This window comes from Peromyscus maniculatus, chromosome 16 (assembly GCF_049852395.1).
Source record: "Peromyscus maniculatus bairdii isolate BWxNUB_F1_BW_parent chromosome 16, HU_Pman_BW_mat_3.1, whole genome shotgun sequence".
In the NCBI taxonomy this organism is placed as follows: Eukaryota; Metazoa; Chordata; class Mammalia; order Rodentia; family Cricetidae; genus Peromyscus; species Peromyscus maniculatus.
In genome coordinates, this window is record NC_134867.1 from 37385661 (window position 1) to 37399665 (window position 14005).

At 46.5% G+C, this 14005-nt stretch overlaps 1 protein-coding gene and 1 long non-coding RNA gene across 2 annotated transcripts; one reads left to right on the top strand and one right to left on the bottom strand.

Moving 5' to 3' along the window:
* Positions 1-1216: 1216 nt before the first annotated feature.
* Tcf21 (transcription factor 21) lies at positions 1217-4124 on the top strand. Its single transcript, XM_006980094.2, has 2 exons — positions 1217-1912; positions 3561-4124. The coding sequence occupies exons 1-2, from the start codon at positions 1463-1465 to the stop codon at positions 3648-3650; spliced, it is 540 nt and encodes a 179-aa protein (XP_006980156.1). The 5' UTR covers positions 1217-1462; the 3' UTR covers positions 3651-4124.
* A 4106-nt stretch (positions 4125-8230) lies between these two features.
* Positions 8231-10958, bottom strand: LOC143268968 (uncharacterized). Its single transcript, XR_013045221.1, has 2 exons — positions 10756-10958; positions 8231-8381 (listed from the first exon to the last, which is right to left on the bottom strand). It is a non-coding gene; the product is annotated as an uncharacterized LOC143268968 (long non-coding RNA).
* Positions 10959-14005: the final 3047 nt, after the last annotated feature.

Sequence of the window (14005 nt, forward strand, 5' to 3'; positions counted from 1 at the left end):
TTGGGCTCTGTTTTCCTTTTTCTTACCCCCTACTCCAGAAGATTATCTCATTCCCTGAGAAAGATGGTCCCAGATGGAGTTAAGGGTGGAAACATTCCCAAAGCCATGGTCTCCCTTGCTGTTTCCTTAGGTCAGCTTTCCACAAGGAACCCTGGTAGCCAAGACGATGGGAGAAGAGAAAGGCAACCGAAGGAACAGGAAATCCGCAGTTTTTACAAAAGGTGTCAGGCAAAGAGATGTCCCGGACTGGCTGACTCTTTAACACCCCATGGAATGAATTTCTGGCAAGAATTTGCACGAAAAGTTTTCATCTCGTTGGGAAAAGATTCTCAGCTAGCAAAATATGCTCCATAAAATCCATATGACCTCTCTCATTCCCTACCCATCCCCAGTCAACTGTGTGTGTGTGTGTGTGTGTGTGTGTGTGTGTGTGTGTGTGTGTGTGCACTTAATGGTCAAGTGTGTCCCTATGCACTAGCAGTTCTTCCCCGGTACCTTCAAATTGACCGTGAATTTAATGGATTTTTTTTCTTAGTTTCTCTTTCTTCCTTTCTATAATTTCTCTCCAGCACCACAAAGATTCTGTAACACACTTCCTTTCTCAATTTACCTCAGGTAAATTTTAACAGTAAAAATTTAAACAGTAAAATGCATCTGAAAGAAAAAATCAGCTCAGTGACTGGCATTTGTATTTCAAAAATTTGGTTCGGTGGACACAACTTATTGAGTAAGTCTCTCTCGTGACTGATAGGACTTAGGACTGTGATATCATCCAGTACATGGGAATGCAAGCTTCCTAAAGCCCTGTGGACTTACGGGGTATTAGCCAGGGGCAGCTGGATTTGAACTGGTATTTTTGGGGAGGAGGGGTGCCTGTGTGATGTTTTAGGAGGAAGACCCATGAAGAGCAGTAGACCTGGCCACTTCTCTGAAGTTCTCAGTAACACTCACTTGAGATTCCCTTGGAGGAAAGGGGCCCCTAGGAGGTGAGCAGAGGCAAGTTCTCTGAGTAGGGCTGGTACCCCCTTGGCTTGGGCCAGCAGGGAGGAAGTTAAGGGGTACATGAATGTTGTGACGAATTGCTGGAAACCCGGGTCTGTGCCTGAGAGTCTCCAGTGCTTCTGAAAAGGGGTCTAGGAAGTCGGCAGGGCCTAGCAGGCCCCTCCCCTGGGCTGCATGGATCCGCCTCTCTATTCCCCAGATAAATTCCTAGTGTTCACCAAATTCCTCGGCGCTCTCTCGCTCTCCAAGGCCAGGACTCCGGGGGTGGGGAAATAGCGCCCTGGTTTCCCTGTCTCAGGATCCCCCGTGGTCGCTTCCACCACTCTGCGAAGGGGAAGCTGTGAGACCAAGCTGCCGGATCCCCACTCGAACCCCCCAACACACGAAGTGGCAGCTCCATACCCTCTAAAGACCCTTTAGTTGCAGTCTCTCTCTCTCTCCCCTCCACCCCCCTCTAAACATGTCCACTGGCTCCCTCAGCGATGTAGAAGACCTTCAAGAAGTGGAGATGCTGGAATGTGACTCCCTGAAAGTGGACTCCAACAAGGAGTTTGTGACTTCCAACGAGAGCACGGAGGAGGGGTCCAACTGCGAGAACGGGTCTCCACAGAAGGGTCGCGGCGGCCTGGGCAAGCGGAGGAAGGCGCCCACCAAGAAGAGCCCGTTGAGCGGGATCAGCCAGGAGGGGAAGCAGGTCCAGCGCAACGCTGCCAACGCGCGCGAGCGGGCCCGCATGCGGGTGCTGAGCAAGGCCTTCTCCAGGCTCAAGACCACCCTGCCCTGGGTGCCCCCGGACACCAAGCTCTCCAAGCTGGACACGCTCAGGCTGGCGTCCAGCTACATCGCGCACTTGAGGCAGATCCTGGCCAACGACAAGTACGAGAATGGTTACATTCACCCAGTCAACCTGGTGAGTTCCCCCTCCTCCCCGCTGCCTGGGCCTGGGGACCCGGGCGATCCCCTGACACCTTGGGCACCACCGGCCTACCACCACGTCTGGGGACCTCCATGCAGGCTCCACTGCAGCGCCCTGGCTCTCTGCGCTGAGTGCTGCGAGCCCTGGAGTGATTTGTGTAAGGGTTTTGACGTGGCACCCCATTAAGGGATTTCCGAGGGTATTCAGCTGGCAAAGATGAGGGATCCCCGCGAAGGGTGCCAGCGCCATTTCCGCTGTCATGAAACTGACAAGATGCTGGGCACCCAGAAGACATCTGACTATGCCTCTTTTAGCTAGGAGCAAGACTTAAGTTCCCTTCTGACTCTTGTAAACATCCAACTCTGTCCTATCCCCGGGTATATTTAAGACTATTAAACGCAGACATATTTATGTTCCTCCACCTCCATAACTGTCCATGCAAATCCCTCAGCTACTTAAATATTCTGTGCTTGACTAAGTCGATTACCATTTCTAAATCCCAGAAATTCCAGCCACTGTCCACATAATCAGTAAAGCCGCTCAGGTCCTGGTGTACTGAATAGTATTGCAGTCGTAGGTCTGATCAGTCTCAATGAAGAGGGACTTGATTTTACCTTAATAACTCGTGTCCACCAAGCCTAATTTTTAAAAAGCAAATGCTCATTACTGAACCAATTTTCTTAGAGCCGTTTTACTTTTTAGGATTTTTTTTAACTTCCTCTTTCGTTTGATTTCATTTTAAAACGTGCAGGCTCTAAAGAAAAACGCCACCTTACGAGGACTTTTGTTTACATATGATAAGGATGAGATATCCCTCAGGCCAGCACTTACAGAGAGGCTTGAGTTGTCTCCCTCAGCTGCCCTCAGGAACTGGGGGAGGGGGTGCTAAAACACATTTTGCCAGGAAAAATATTTTCCCTCCAAATACAAGTTTATTTTCTTTAGTGCGATGAGTAGCCGTTTGTACAGTCTAAAACTAGAATGAGATTATCGATCAGAACATTTTTAATTGCTGCTTCTTTCATCTTTAAGTATTAAAAGAAAAAAGAAAAGTTAAATTCTTTTCATTATATAACAGCCCAGAAAGAAAAAAAAAGAAGAAGAAGAAAGGAAAGAGGGAGTTTTGCTTTTTCTGGGGAGCAGAGGGATCTTTAATAAAATGCCACTATGTCTTTTACTAACAGCACACACTCCTCCAGGGATACTGACTGCCTTAAAGTTGTGGTCATAGCTAGGTCTGCACTGGGGGAGAAATGGAAGTCTATAAAGGCGAGGAGGCCAAGGATGCTGGACCAGTGCCTCAGTAGACCCTCAGCAGCAGCCTGGAGTTAGGGTAGTGACCATCCCCATCCTTGCTAAGACCCCTAGAGTATCTGCCTTGAGGCTGTGGCTGGGGGTTCCACTTAGAACCCAGGAGGAGACCTCTTCAGCAGTACTTCTAACAGCCCACTACCATCACCATCACCACCACCTGGAGGGGGCTGCTTTATCCTGCCAGGCACCAACACACCTAGCAAACTGCAGACGCCTGCCCTCCTTGCCCCTAGCCCTCACGCAGGCGCCCCTCCTGTCACTGGGGCTCCGGCTGACCCCTCCCCCTGTCCAAGAGTGCTTACCTCCTCCGCCCTCTTCTCGGTTGCAGACGTGGCCCTTTATGGTGGCGGGCAAGCCCGAGAGTGACTTGAAGGAAGTGGTGACCGCGAGCCGCTTGTGTGGAACCACCGCGTCCTGACCTTGGAGGTGCGAGTCTGGGAACCGTGCGCTCCGGGGGCAGCGGGCCAGCGAGGGCGACGACCCCTGCCCTCCCCTCCCGGTCTCCGCTGCAGGCCTCGCGTCGCTCCTCTCCCCAGCCCACCCCGCGAGAACACTTAACCGCGACGAGGAGATTCGTTTCCAAAGCAAAGGAGACCAACTGTACTTACAGATTCCCATCTATTTAACTTTATTAACTTCTGCCATGGATGACTGCGAGCCTGGCTGGTCCAAGTGCAATATGTAATTATATATATTATATATATAAATAGATAATAAGAGCCTATCAATGTGTATCTTTTGTACAATATGTTGTAAAATGTAGATCATAGAATAGCTGACTTTGACAGTCACATTTTATAAAGTAAGTCACTCAAAGAAATATATATTTTTTTCAAACAGGTTTTGCTACTTTCGGAAATAAATCTTTCTTTATATTGCTAAAAAAAAAAAAGCCTAGGCATTTGGTGTGATTTCTTTTAAAAATCTGTGAAGAACAGTGGAAACTATGTGAATGTTTAATGATTTTTAAAAGTAGTTATTTAATCCAAACTTCTAATAAAAGATTAACTTTAATTCCCACTAGGAAAAGAGAAGTCATGTTTCCCACCGAAAATTTTTAAGAGTTCTTCCCACTAAAAAACATTATAACTGTAAATAGTGAATAGGGTTACAGTCATCCAGTCACACAGACCCGAGGACAACGGGAAAAAAAAGAAAATCCAGTTCTCCACTATTTTACAGTGTAGCTGTTCAGAAGAGCGGAGAAAATAAACTCTACGAAAGTTTTATAACTTTCCGTGTGAGACTGTGATTTAAAAAAAAAAAAAATACCTGCTTGCAAACCAGTGAAAAAGGAATTGGAGCTACGTGTGAATTCCAAATGCAGAAGATATTTCGCTTGTTTCCTACTGATAATTAATTAATTGCAACACTAAGCGTGCGAGCCTGCTTTTTCGGGTGCGGCTACCCCTTGCATTCAGCTCAGGCCAAGACTTCCGGCCGGCGGGATCTTAACTTAAACATCTTCCCGGCTGAGGAACAGCTCATTGGGGAAGATTAGGTTGAGATAAACATAGAGGCGAGGCCGAGGAGCCTGGGACCCCGCTGCCTCTGCCCCAGCGCAGCCCGCCGCGGCGATGCGCCAGATGCCACCGCGGCTGTTTAATGTTCGGGGTTATGACCGCAGTGTTTACAAGACGCCCTCGGTTATTTATACTGTTATCCCTCGCAGAGGCCTTGAAACTTCCGCTTCGCTTGCTCTTTCGTTTCAACGCCCCCCACCCCACCCCACCCTCCCCCCACCACTTCTAACAGGGTTTGGTACCTGGCATTAGGATAACTTCCTCTCCTGCGCTTACACCTCCAGCCAACCCCAAAGGCCACGCGGGGCGGAGCCGTCCTGGAAACATCTACCCCACAGCCTTGTCCCTCCTGGGAAGCCACCGCGCCACTAATGCAAAGCTCCACGTCTAGTGACTCTTCGTCCACGTCCTTTGCACACTTGCCTTGAAGGATATTTCAAGGTGTCTGTCAGGCAGGCGACTCCCCTGACTCCCTCCCAACTTGACTTTCAAGAGCTCAATTCAAACTCTAGGAGGTGCTACCTGCTCACACTCAGAAGCACAGTCCTAACCAAGGACTGATCCAGAGATTCTGAGGGAAGGAAGCTTAGTGTCACCACCAAGACTCACTTACTGTGTGCGCGGTTAGCCCAGCAAGCGTTCCCAAAGTTTCTAGTCACATTTTTACAAACCAAGTAAATTCTTGACATTCTGAGCACTTTGCGCTGGCGACCCCGCAGAACCCTGGCGTCTTTTCCTTTCTCTACTATTACAAACGGTTTTTTAAAGCCGTTGTTCCTCCTACTTATAATCCGAAGCCTTGACTTGAGGAGAAAGGTTATGAGAAACCAAAGTCCTGGTTCCACACGGGGCAGTTTCCTCAAAGGGCCAGATCCTGTTTTCTCTTCCTTGCAAGTAAAAATGATGGTGACGCTAGTAATTACTGGATTTGCATTCTCCTCAGGCAGTGCCTTTTAATACAATTTAATTAATTTAATTTATTAATTTAATTAAGCTTTTAATACAACTCAATGATATTATAATATGTGTGACCTCTCTGTGAAAGACAGGACCCAACAAATAAATATCCAGTACTTGTATGAGTCGGCAGGTGTCTATGCTACACCCAAACTAAAAGTGTTTGAGGCAGGAAGCTCAAATGTGTGTTTTTAATGCACTGGCGATGGTCTTTTGATTGCACAGACTGAAACGTGTTTCTTCAAAGCATCAACCCCCATACTGTTCCACCTCTCTCTGGTGTCCTCTGAATTTGTCTAAAACTGTCTACCAAGATGACTCCCACAAAACCCAAAATCCAGAAAATTTCGGTGAGCAAAGACAGAGCTCAGGATGATGCTAACATCTAGTGATAGGGACAAAATTTCCTATCAGTGGGGTTCAGCTGAACTCTGGGTCCGGACATCGTTGCGTCCTCAGAGTTAGAGACTGGATGGGTTGAGTGCAAATTCTGAGAGCCAATAACTGGGTTTGGGCTTCCAATACTTCATGGGAGTGAGTGTGTGCTTGTTCTCTCTCTCTCTCTCTCTCTCTCTCTCTCTCTCTCTCTCTCTCTCTCTCTCTCTCTCTCTCCTTCCCTCCCTCATCCATTCACAGCCTAAACAGCTCTGTCACTACCCCCACTCACCACGTTCATCTTCCCCCATCCTCTTGCTCTCTCAGCTTTCCCCAAAGTGTGCAGTTCCTTGGCTGCCTGGTACCCAGCCTAGCTCCCTGTGCCACAACTTAATATGCAGTGGGCCAAGCAGGAAGAGTGGACACCTTTGCTCCAAGCCAGAAGAGCTGAGGGTGAGGGATGAGGAGCGTCATGTGACCTTGAAGCTATGAAAAAGTATCTTAGAGAAAGCACTTTCAGAAGGACCGATCAAGTAATCATCAAATCACTAGAGCCACCTGGAAGGAAAATGAAGCGCTTCCAAAAGTTCTCAGATACAGGTTCATAATGTGGCAGCGAATAACACTCTTCCCTCCCTCCCTCCCTCCCTCCCTCCCTCCCTCCCTCCCTCCCTCTCTCCCTCCCTCCCTCCCTCCCTCTCTCCCTTTCTCCTTCTTTCTGCCAATGCTTGTAAGACTTATAATTTTTATAAGTGATTCAACGTACTTTTAGCAGATGTGTCCATAGTCAAATCGAAGACCTACTCCAAAAGTAAGACTAATCAGAGCTCCGGCATTCACTGGTTTTATATGTGTGTGTGTGTGTGTGTGTGTGTGTGTGTGTGTGTGTGTGTGTGTGTGAAGAGACTTCCAGTTCTGGGTTCTAACGTAATTCACTTTTCTGTTCACTCTAGGGTAACAGGCATCTAACTGCCAGGCTAGAAATCAAGTCTCTCATCCTCAGAAAACACGAGATCTGTTCTGTGCTAGGGATGTGGCCGGATAGTGTGGGTGCTCATCTCGTGCCCTAGAAGATAAATTCCAGTTATTAGTCGATGAATTAATTTAAAACCTGGGTAGATTAGAGGCTGGATTCCTTAGACCCCTACGGAAGAAAGAACTCTGGGCACTGCAGACTTACACCTCTTGCAAGAGATTCCCTCGCTCAATCCCAGATCTGCAGATAATCTGCCTCACTCGGGTGGAAAAAGTCGGGCTTGTTAGGATTCAGCGCACGGGGCTTCAGGAAGGAGGAAAGTGGTTGCGTGCAGCAAGTACTGACGCCCGGGGTGAAGGCGAGTGGGGGGGGGGGAGCGCAGCGGGGAGGAGGAGGGAGGGAGGGAGGAGAAGGGGAAGGGAAGGACTATTCCAGTTTTACAGTCTGGAAGAGGGCTTCACGGAAGATGGAAGGGGAAGAAGGAGACTTGTGTTCCCAGCCTGAGAGTCCGCACAGTCTTCTCCTTCCCTTTCCGGCCTGAGGTCTTAGGACAGCTGCTGCGTGTCCGGCTGCGGACACACCCCAAGTAGAGACTCAGTCCAGGGAAGGTTCTAGGTCACTGCGGTACAGAGGGACACGCAAGCGCTAGCTGAGCACAGCTGGCCAGCAGAGCATCTTTCCTCAGCTCAGCACCCTGTCTTTCCAATTCTGGCTCTGCCCGTGGAAACTGTCGGAGCAGTAGGCGGCATTTTGAGTCAGAATCAGTCGGCTTCCTCCAGGAGTCTTGGCTCATCACTTTCTTTGATCTTCCGAGGTAGGCTGGCTTCTGCCTCCTACCTCCCAGCTAACCACCTCGAACTAGCTGCGGAACCCCACCCCCACCCGCCCACCCCGTGCGGAGCAGGGAGAAAGGCTGGGGAGGGACAGAGAGCACCATCTTTTAGAACAGCTGAGTCAGAATAGCCGACTTGGTTTTATACCCACCACCCACCGTAGGGCCTGAATAAGTAATGAATCAAAAACAAGGCATTACTTTTAGGAATGTGGGGGAAAAGAAAAAGACTGTTCCCAGGGTAAATCTATGGTTGAGTCTCTTACCTCAAGACAGGCACATGAGGCAAAGAAAAAACGCAAAAGAAACTAGATGTGATGCAACCAGATAAAATCAACAGGGGATATCATCACTAGATAAATCGTGTCTATCTAGTGCCTTTAATCCTAATACCAGTGCTTGGGAGGCAGAGGCAGGTGGATCTGTGTAGTTTGATGCCAGGCTGGTCTGCTCCACATAGTGATTTCCAGGACAGCCAGACCCTGTCTGGAAAAGAAAAGAAAATATTGGCCAGATATTTGAAAATGAAGTCACAAAAGTGCCTGGAAGTATGATATTGGTCTTCCCTAATTATGCAGGCAATCGTAGATGGTTATTAAATTTTTGTTATACTCAAATTGCATCAAATCACCCAGAGTACAATAAAGAGATGACATTCAGCCTCCCTCTCTCTTCTTCAGTGAGATCTCCACATCTTATCTGCAGTGAATCCCACCCTCACCTCTGTGTCCTTGTATGCAACACCTCATCGATAAGAGGTAAGTTTTCCCCATTTCTCTGCCCAGTCTGCTGAGCCGGGACTGACTGTATATGGATCATTGGCTGGCTTCTGACACCCAGTATAGTGCCAGGCATAGGGAAGTGCTCAAAGGCTGTACAAAGCCTCTGATGAGCTTCTTGAAGATATGGGTGCCTGTTGATAAACATCATGCTGTGCCTCCAATCAAATCTGTCCAAATTTTAATTCAGAATTTGGTGATGTAGCACAGTATTTGGTCTTCAACAGTTACCTTTTCCTAAGAACAACTAAATCTGTAGTGAAAGCAATATCAGTCATCCTGTTTAATGTGATTAACCGGAGACACTGGTCCACATTACTTTATAACACTGTGTCTCGGGCAAGATCACACCAAGCCTAGTGCCTTTGAAAAGTGTGCATTTCTTTTCAGCGTTCTGTCCATCACTGAGAAGCAACCATTTCTGACTTCTCTGGTCCCTTACTAATGAGTCTCATCTACAGTTAGTTTCTTCTTGTGTGGCTCCTGTGAGTACCTAAGTCTTTTGCTACCTCCAAACCTTACTTTCAAGCACTCATCACCCACTCAAAAGGCCTTTGCTTTACAACTTTTCCTTTTCTAAAAGAAAGTTCTTCTGTGTACTCACAACCTTCCTGACACCCAATGGGCGGGAAACCAACCTTATCTCTAGTTCTAAATGGAGTGAGCATTCAGTAATTCAGCTTCCACACGGTCTTCCCAAAGTCAGCATCATATTCCCCCAATTTCTACCATTTCAGATGCCCAGTCTCTGACTCACAGTCTGTAAACCAGGGGTTCCCATAATCCCCACCTGAGATTTGAGAATTTGCCATAATTGTTCTCCTGACTCCGAACTCCATTTTATCTTTATCTGACTAATATATTGTAAATGATGCAGATGGAGATCCCAGTGAAGATGGAGAGGTTCTGAGCAGGTCCTTTATACATGGACTTGGGGTATACCATATAGTCAGCACATAACTGTGTTCCCCACTCTGGAAGCTTCTAAAATGTGTAACTTTAGAGATTTTTTTTTGAAGGTGTGCAATCAAGATTGACTAAATCATTGGCCAATGGTGATAAACTCAATCAATCCCCAGTACCTTCCTGTGAGGTAGGAAGGAAAGAGTTCCTGCTTCTGCGTACAAGATTGACAATTCTGACCAACAATGGAAGCCACCCTGAAATTTCCTGGGGACCCCAGATACAAGGCATTCCATCAACATATAGAAAGACGTAGTTGGATGCAGGTGTTGGAAGCCTATAATACCCTCACTCTACAGGACAGGTGGGGTGAGACCATTTGAAGTTCAAAGGCCACCTTTGGCTACACAATGAGTTTGATACCAACATGTTTGGAGACCCTACCACAAAAAAAAAAAAAAAAAAAAAAAAAAAAAAAAAACAGATTGCCTAAGAGGTTCCAAGAGTCTTAAAAGCTCTTGTGCCAAGAGCCACAACAGTGACAAAAAAAAATCTATTTAATATTAATATTCATTATGCCACACAATTGCTTCCCCAACAAAGAATGCAAGACGTTTCTAAACCTAGGACTTTCAGGTGTAAGTTTGATTCTACAGAACTGTCTCAAACAAAAGGGAAATGAAGTACTGTGAAGATGATCCAAGCAATCTCTGGCTTGCCTCTCTTGGCAGAAAATGAACAGTAACAAGGCCCATAGGGAAACTGAACAGTCAGAAGTTCAACTCCTCCCTGGAGCTTCCTGAGCACTTATCCCTGGTCTCTCTACCAGTCTTCAACATTTCCTCTTCTAAAACCTCGTTTTCTGTGCTGGCTAACTATCTCCTTCTATGTGTTTTAGATCACAGAAGTCTGATTAAGTTGCTATCTGGAGCTTGAATTTTATGAGATTCTATTGTAGTCTGTGACCTGGTCTCTTTCCTATTATTTCCTCTTATTATTTATTCCTACTATTTCTAGATTTACTCTTTTCAGAGTGTACCAGATTTCCTGGATGCTCTGTGTCTGGGTTTTCCTTTAGACTTAATGTTTTGTTTGACTGAGATATCCATTTCTTCTATTTTGTATTTAATGCTTGAGATACTTTCTTCCACATCTTGTATTTTGTAAGTGAGGCTTACCTCTGTGGATTTTGCTTGACTTCCTAATTTTTTCCCTTTCTTTTCTTTTCTTTTTCTTTTTTCTTTTCCTGAGGCATGGAAGAAGTTGGACTCTTGTGTACTGCTTTATTGTCAAGTTAAAGTGATGCAGCAGCCACTGTGGAGAATAATTTGACAAGTCCACAGAGTTAAACAGTGACTACGTGGCATAGCCATCCCACTGCCGAGTTACACATTCAACAGAGCTAACAACACAGCCATGTACATGTCCAAAGCAACATTAATTATAAAGCCCCCAAGTGTGAACAACCCCTATCCATACCGCAGGGTGTTAGTCATCTGTAAAATGGTTGAAGCCCTATCATACAGCAAGGCAGCTAAATCCTGAAGAAAAGTACACCAAGTAAAAGAAGCCTAAAGAACACCAGGTGCAAAAGACTGCGTATCGTGTGATTTCATCTGTGTGAGGTTTCCAGAGCAGGCAATCCATAGAGGGAAAACAGTAGTTGGTTGCCAAGAACTTTTTCTGCCTCCTCTTCCCCAGATTTCCATGACCCCCAAGGGAAGGGATTTGATGGAGACATCCCATTTAGGACTGAGTGTTCCAACGTCTCTCACTCTCCTCACACTGTCCAGCCATGGGCCTCTGTATACGTTCCCATCTGCTGCAGGAGGAAGCTTCTCTGATGATGGCTGAGCAAGGCACTGATCTATGAGTCTAGCAGAACGTCATTGGGAATCGTTTCATTGATCATTTTGTTTGAACAGTAGCATTTGGTTTTACACTAGGTCCCTGAACTATCCAGTCTCAGGTTTTTGGTCACCCAAGCAGTATTGGGCATGGGTTCCATCTCATTGAGTGAGGCTCACGTCAAATCAGATACTGGTTGGTTACTCCCACAGGTTTTGTGTATCTTGCAGGTAGCACGCCATGGTAGATCAAAGGGTTTGTGGCTGGGTTGATGTTTATGTTTCTCTTCTGGTAGCTTGAAGAGTACCTTGCTACACAAAGGATGCTAGCGCATAGAAGGCTCTATGTAAGTACCAGCTTGACTTCTCCATGTTCAGTGAGTTGTGTAGGTGTTGTCTTCAACACTGGAGCCTTGCTGTCAGTTTGAGGAAAGCAACCTACAGTCTTGGCAACAGCCTGAATTGTTTGGGGGTTTCCGTGGGACCCCTTTGGCCAACAACTCAATTAGATGTAGCCCAATCCTGGTACTGAAAGCTTTATTTGGTGACAAGAGATGGTCAGTGGATGCTCTGTCTTCCCCATTGTTTGGCAATTTCACTTATATTGCCTTCATATATGTATATATTTTAGGAAGCTTCTACTATATTTGGTTTTCATACCACTATCCCTCAAATACCCCTTAAGTTAACTGTCTCTTCCCATATTCTCCCTCTTGTCTCCCTCTTCCCTTCCTGTCCCAACTTGATCCTCCTGGTGCAGTCCCTGCCTGCACGCATCTGTAAATATCTGTTCTGTTCCCTTTCCTACAAAATATATCTGTCCCCACCTAGTCCCTTACTCATTTCATAATGTCCCAGATTTTCTGGATGTTTTGTGCCAGGAGTTCTTTAGATTTAACATTTTGTTTGACTGAGGAGGTACCCATTTCTTCTAACTTGTCTTCAGTGCCTGAGATTCTCTCTTCCATCTCTTGGATTCTGTGAGTTAGTCTTGCCTCTGACGTTCATGTTCTAGTTTCTACTTTTTTTTTTTTTTAGCCCCAGATTTTCCTTCATTTGGGTTTTCTTTGTTGACCTATTTCCACTTGTAGATCTTGACCTGTTTTATTCATTTCCTTCTACTGTTTGTGTTTTCATAGCTCTCTTTAAATGATCCATTCATTTCTTCTTAAAGGAGTTCTACCATACAGGCTGTCTGAAGGTCTTTTTCTTGGGCTTCAGCTGTGTTGAGGTACTCAGCACCTGCTATGGTAGGGTGACTGGACTCTAGTAAAGACATGTTGCCTTGACAGTTATTGATAGTATTGTGCTGACATTTAGGTGTCTGGGTTTGGTAAGATTGTAGTTCTAGGTGCTGGTATCTGGTCTTGTCTTTATTGGGTGAATGTTTTGCTCCTTGGTTTCTGTTTCTCTCTCTGGATCTTTGGAGAATGTGGTTTGTGGGTGATGCCTGGTAGGAAATTCTTCTGGAAAGGTTGACCTGAGCTCATGGGAGCTCATGGACGCTGGACCAGCAGCTAAGGATCCTGCATGGGATCGACCCTCTGCATGTGGGTGACAGTTGTATAGCTTAGTCTGGGGGGGGGGGGGCTAGCAGTGGGACCAGGATCTGTTCCTGGTGCATGAGCTGGCTTTTGGAACCTACTCCTTATGGTGAGTTGCCTCTCTCAGCCTTGATACAATGGGGAGGAGCTTAGTCCTGCCTCAACTTGATATGCCATGCTTTGTTGACCCCCATGGGAGACCTTACTCTTTCTGAGGAGTGGATGGGGAATCGGGGTAGAAAGGAAGTAGGGAGAGGGAGCAGGAGGAGAGAAGGGAAGGGAAACTGTGGTTGGTATATAAAATAAATCTAAAAAATTAATAATAACAATAATAATAATAATAATAATAAATTCTTCTGGGTGTTTCTGATAGGTGTTCCAGAGGAAATGGACACTGACACTTAGGAATAAGGATGTGCTAGGGTGGGGGTGTTGAGAGGGTCCACAGGAGGGAGGAAAGCAGGATATTCCATCAGCATCTGCTTAGTCCCCTGGGAATGAGGGTGGAGAGTGATGAGAAGCCACAGCAGAAAGTCTACTACAGAGCTGGGGTGGAGACTGTGGGAATGGATGGGGCAGGGCGGGGGCGGGGGGTGGGGGAAGAGGCAAAGATCCCTAGTATACCTACCTGCTTCTCTGGCTGGAGTGGCCTGCAGGTTCCCAAGGATTGCTCCCTGGAGTTGGGGGACTGGGGTAAAGTAGTGACTTGGGGGAGGTATGTTGGGAGGGGAGGACCTGTGTGATCCCCTGGAGATGGGGAAGGTGGGCCTCAACAGGTGGTCTACAGGAATGAGAACTACAAGGAGATGGATCTGGAGGAGAGGAGGAGGAGGAGGCAAAGATCTACAGTTACCTTCCTTGGCCAAAATGACTTCCTAAATTTTTCATTTCTAGTTTTACTTCCATTTGGGTCTTCTTTGATGGTTCTATTTCTATTTTTATATCTTGAATTGTTTCATCACTTTATCCACTGTTTGATTGTGTTTTCGCAGACTTCACTAGAAGACTCATTCCTATCCTCTTTAAGGTCCTTGAAC

Coding starts and splice junctions, on each gene's coding strand:
- Tcf21 (XM_006980094.2), top strand. CDS start 1,463: ATGTCCACTGGCTCCCTCAGCGATGTAGAAGACCTTCAAGAAGTGGAG. Junction 1,913..3,560: donor ACATTCACCCAGTCAACCTG/GTGAGTTCCCCC, acceptor TCTCGGTTGCAG/ACGTGGCCCTTTATGGTGGC.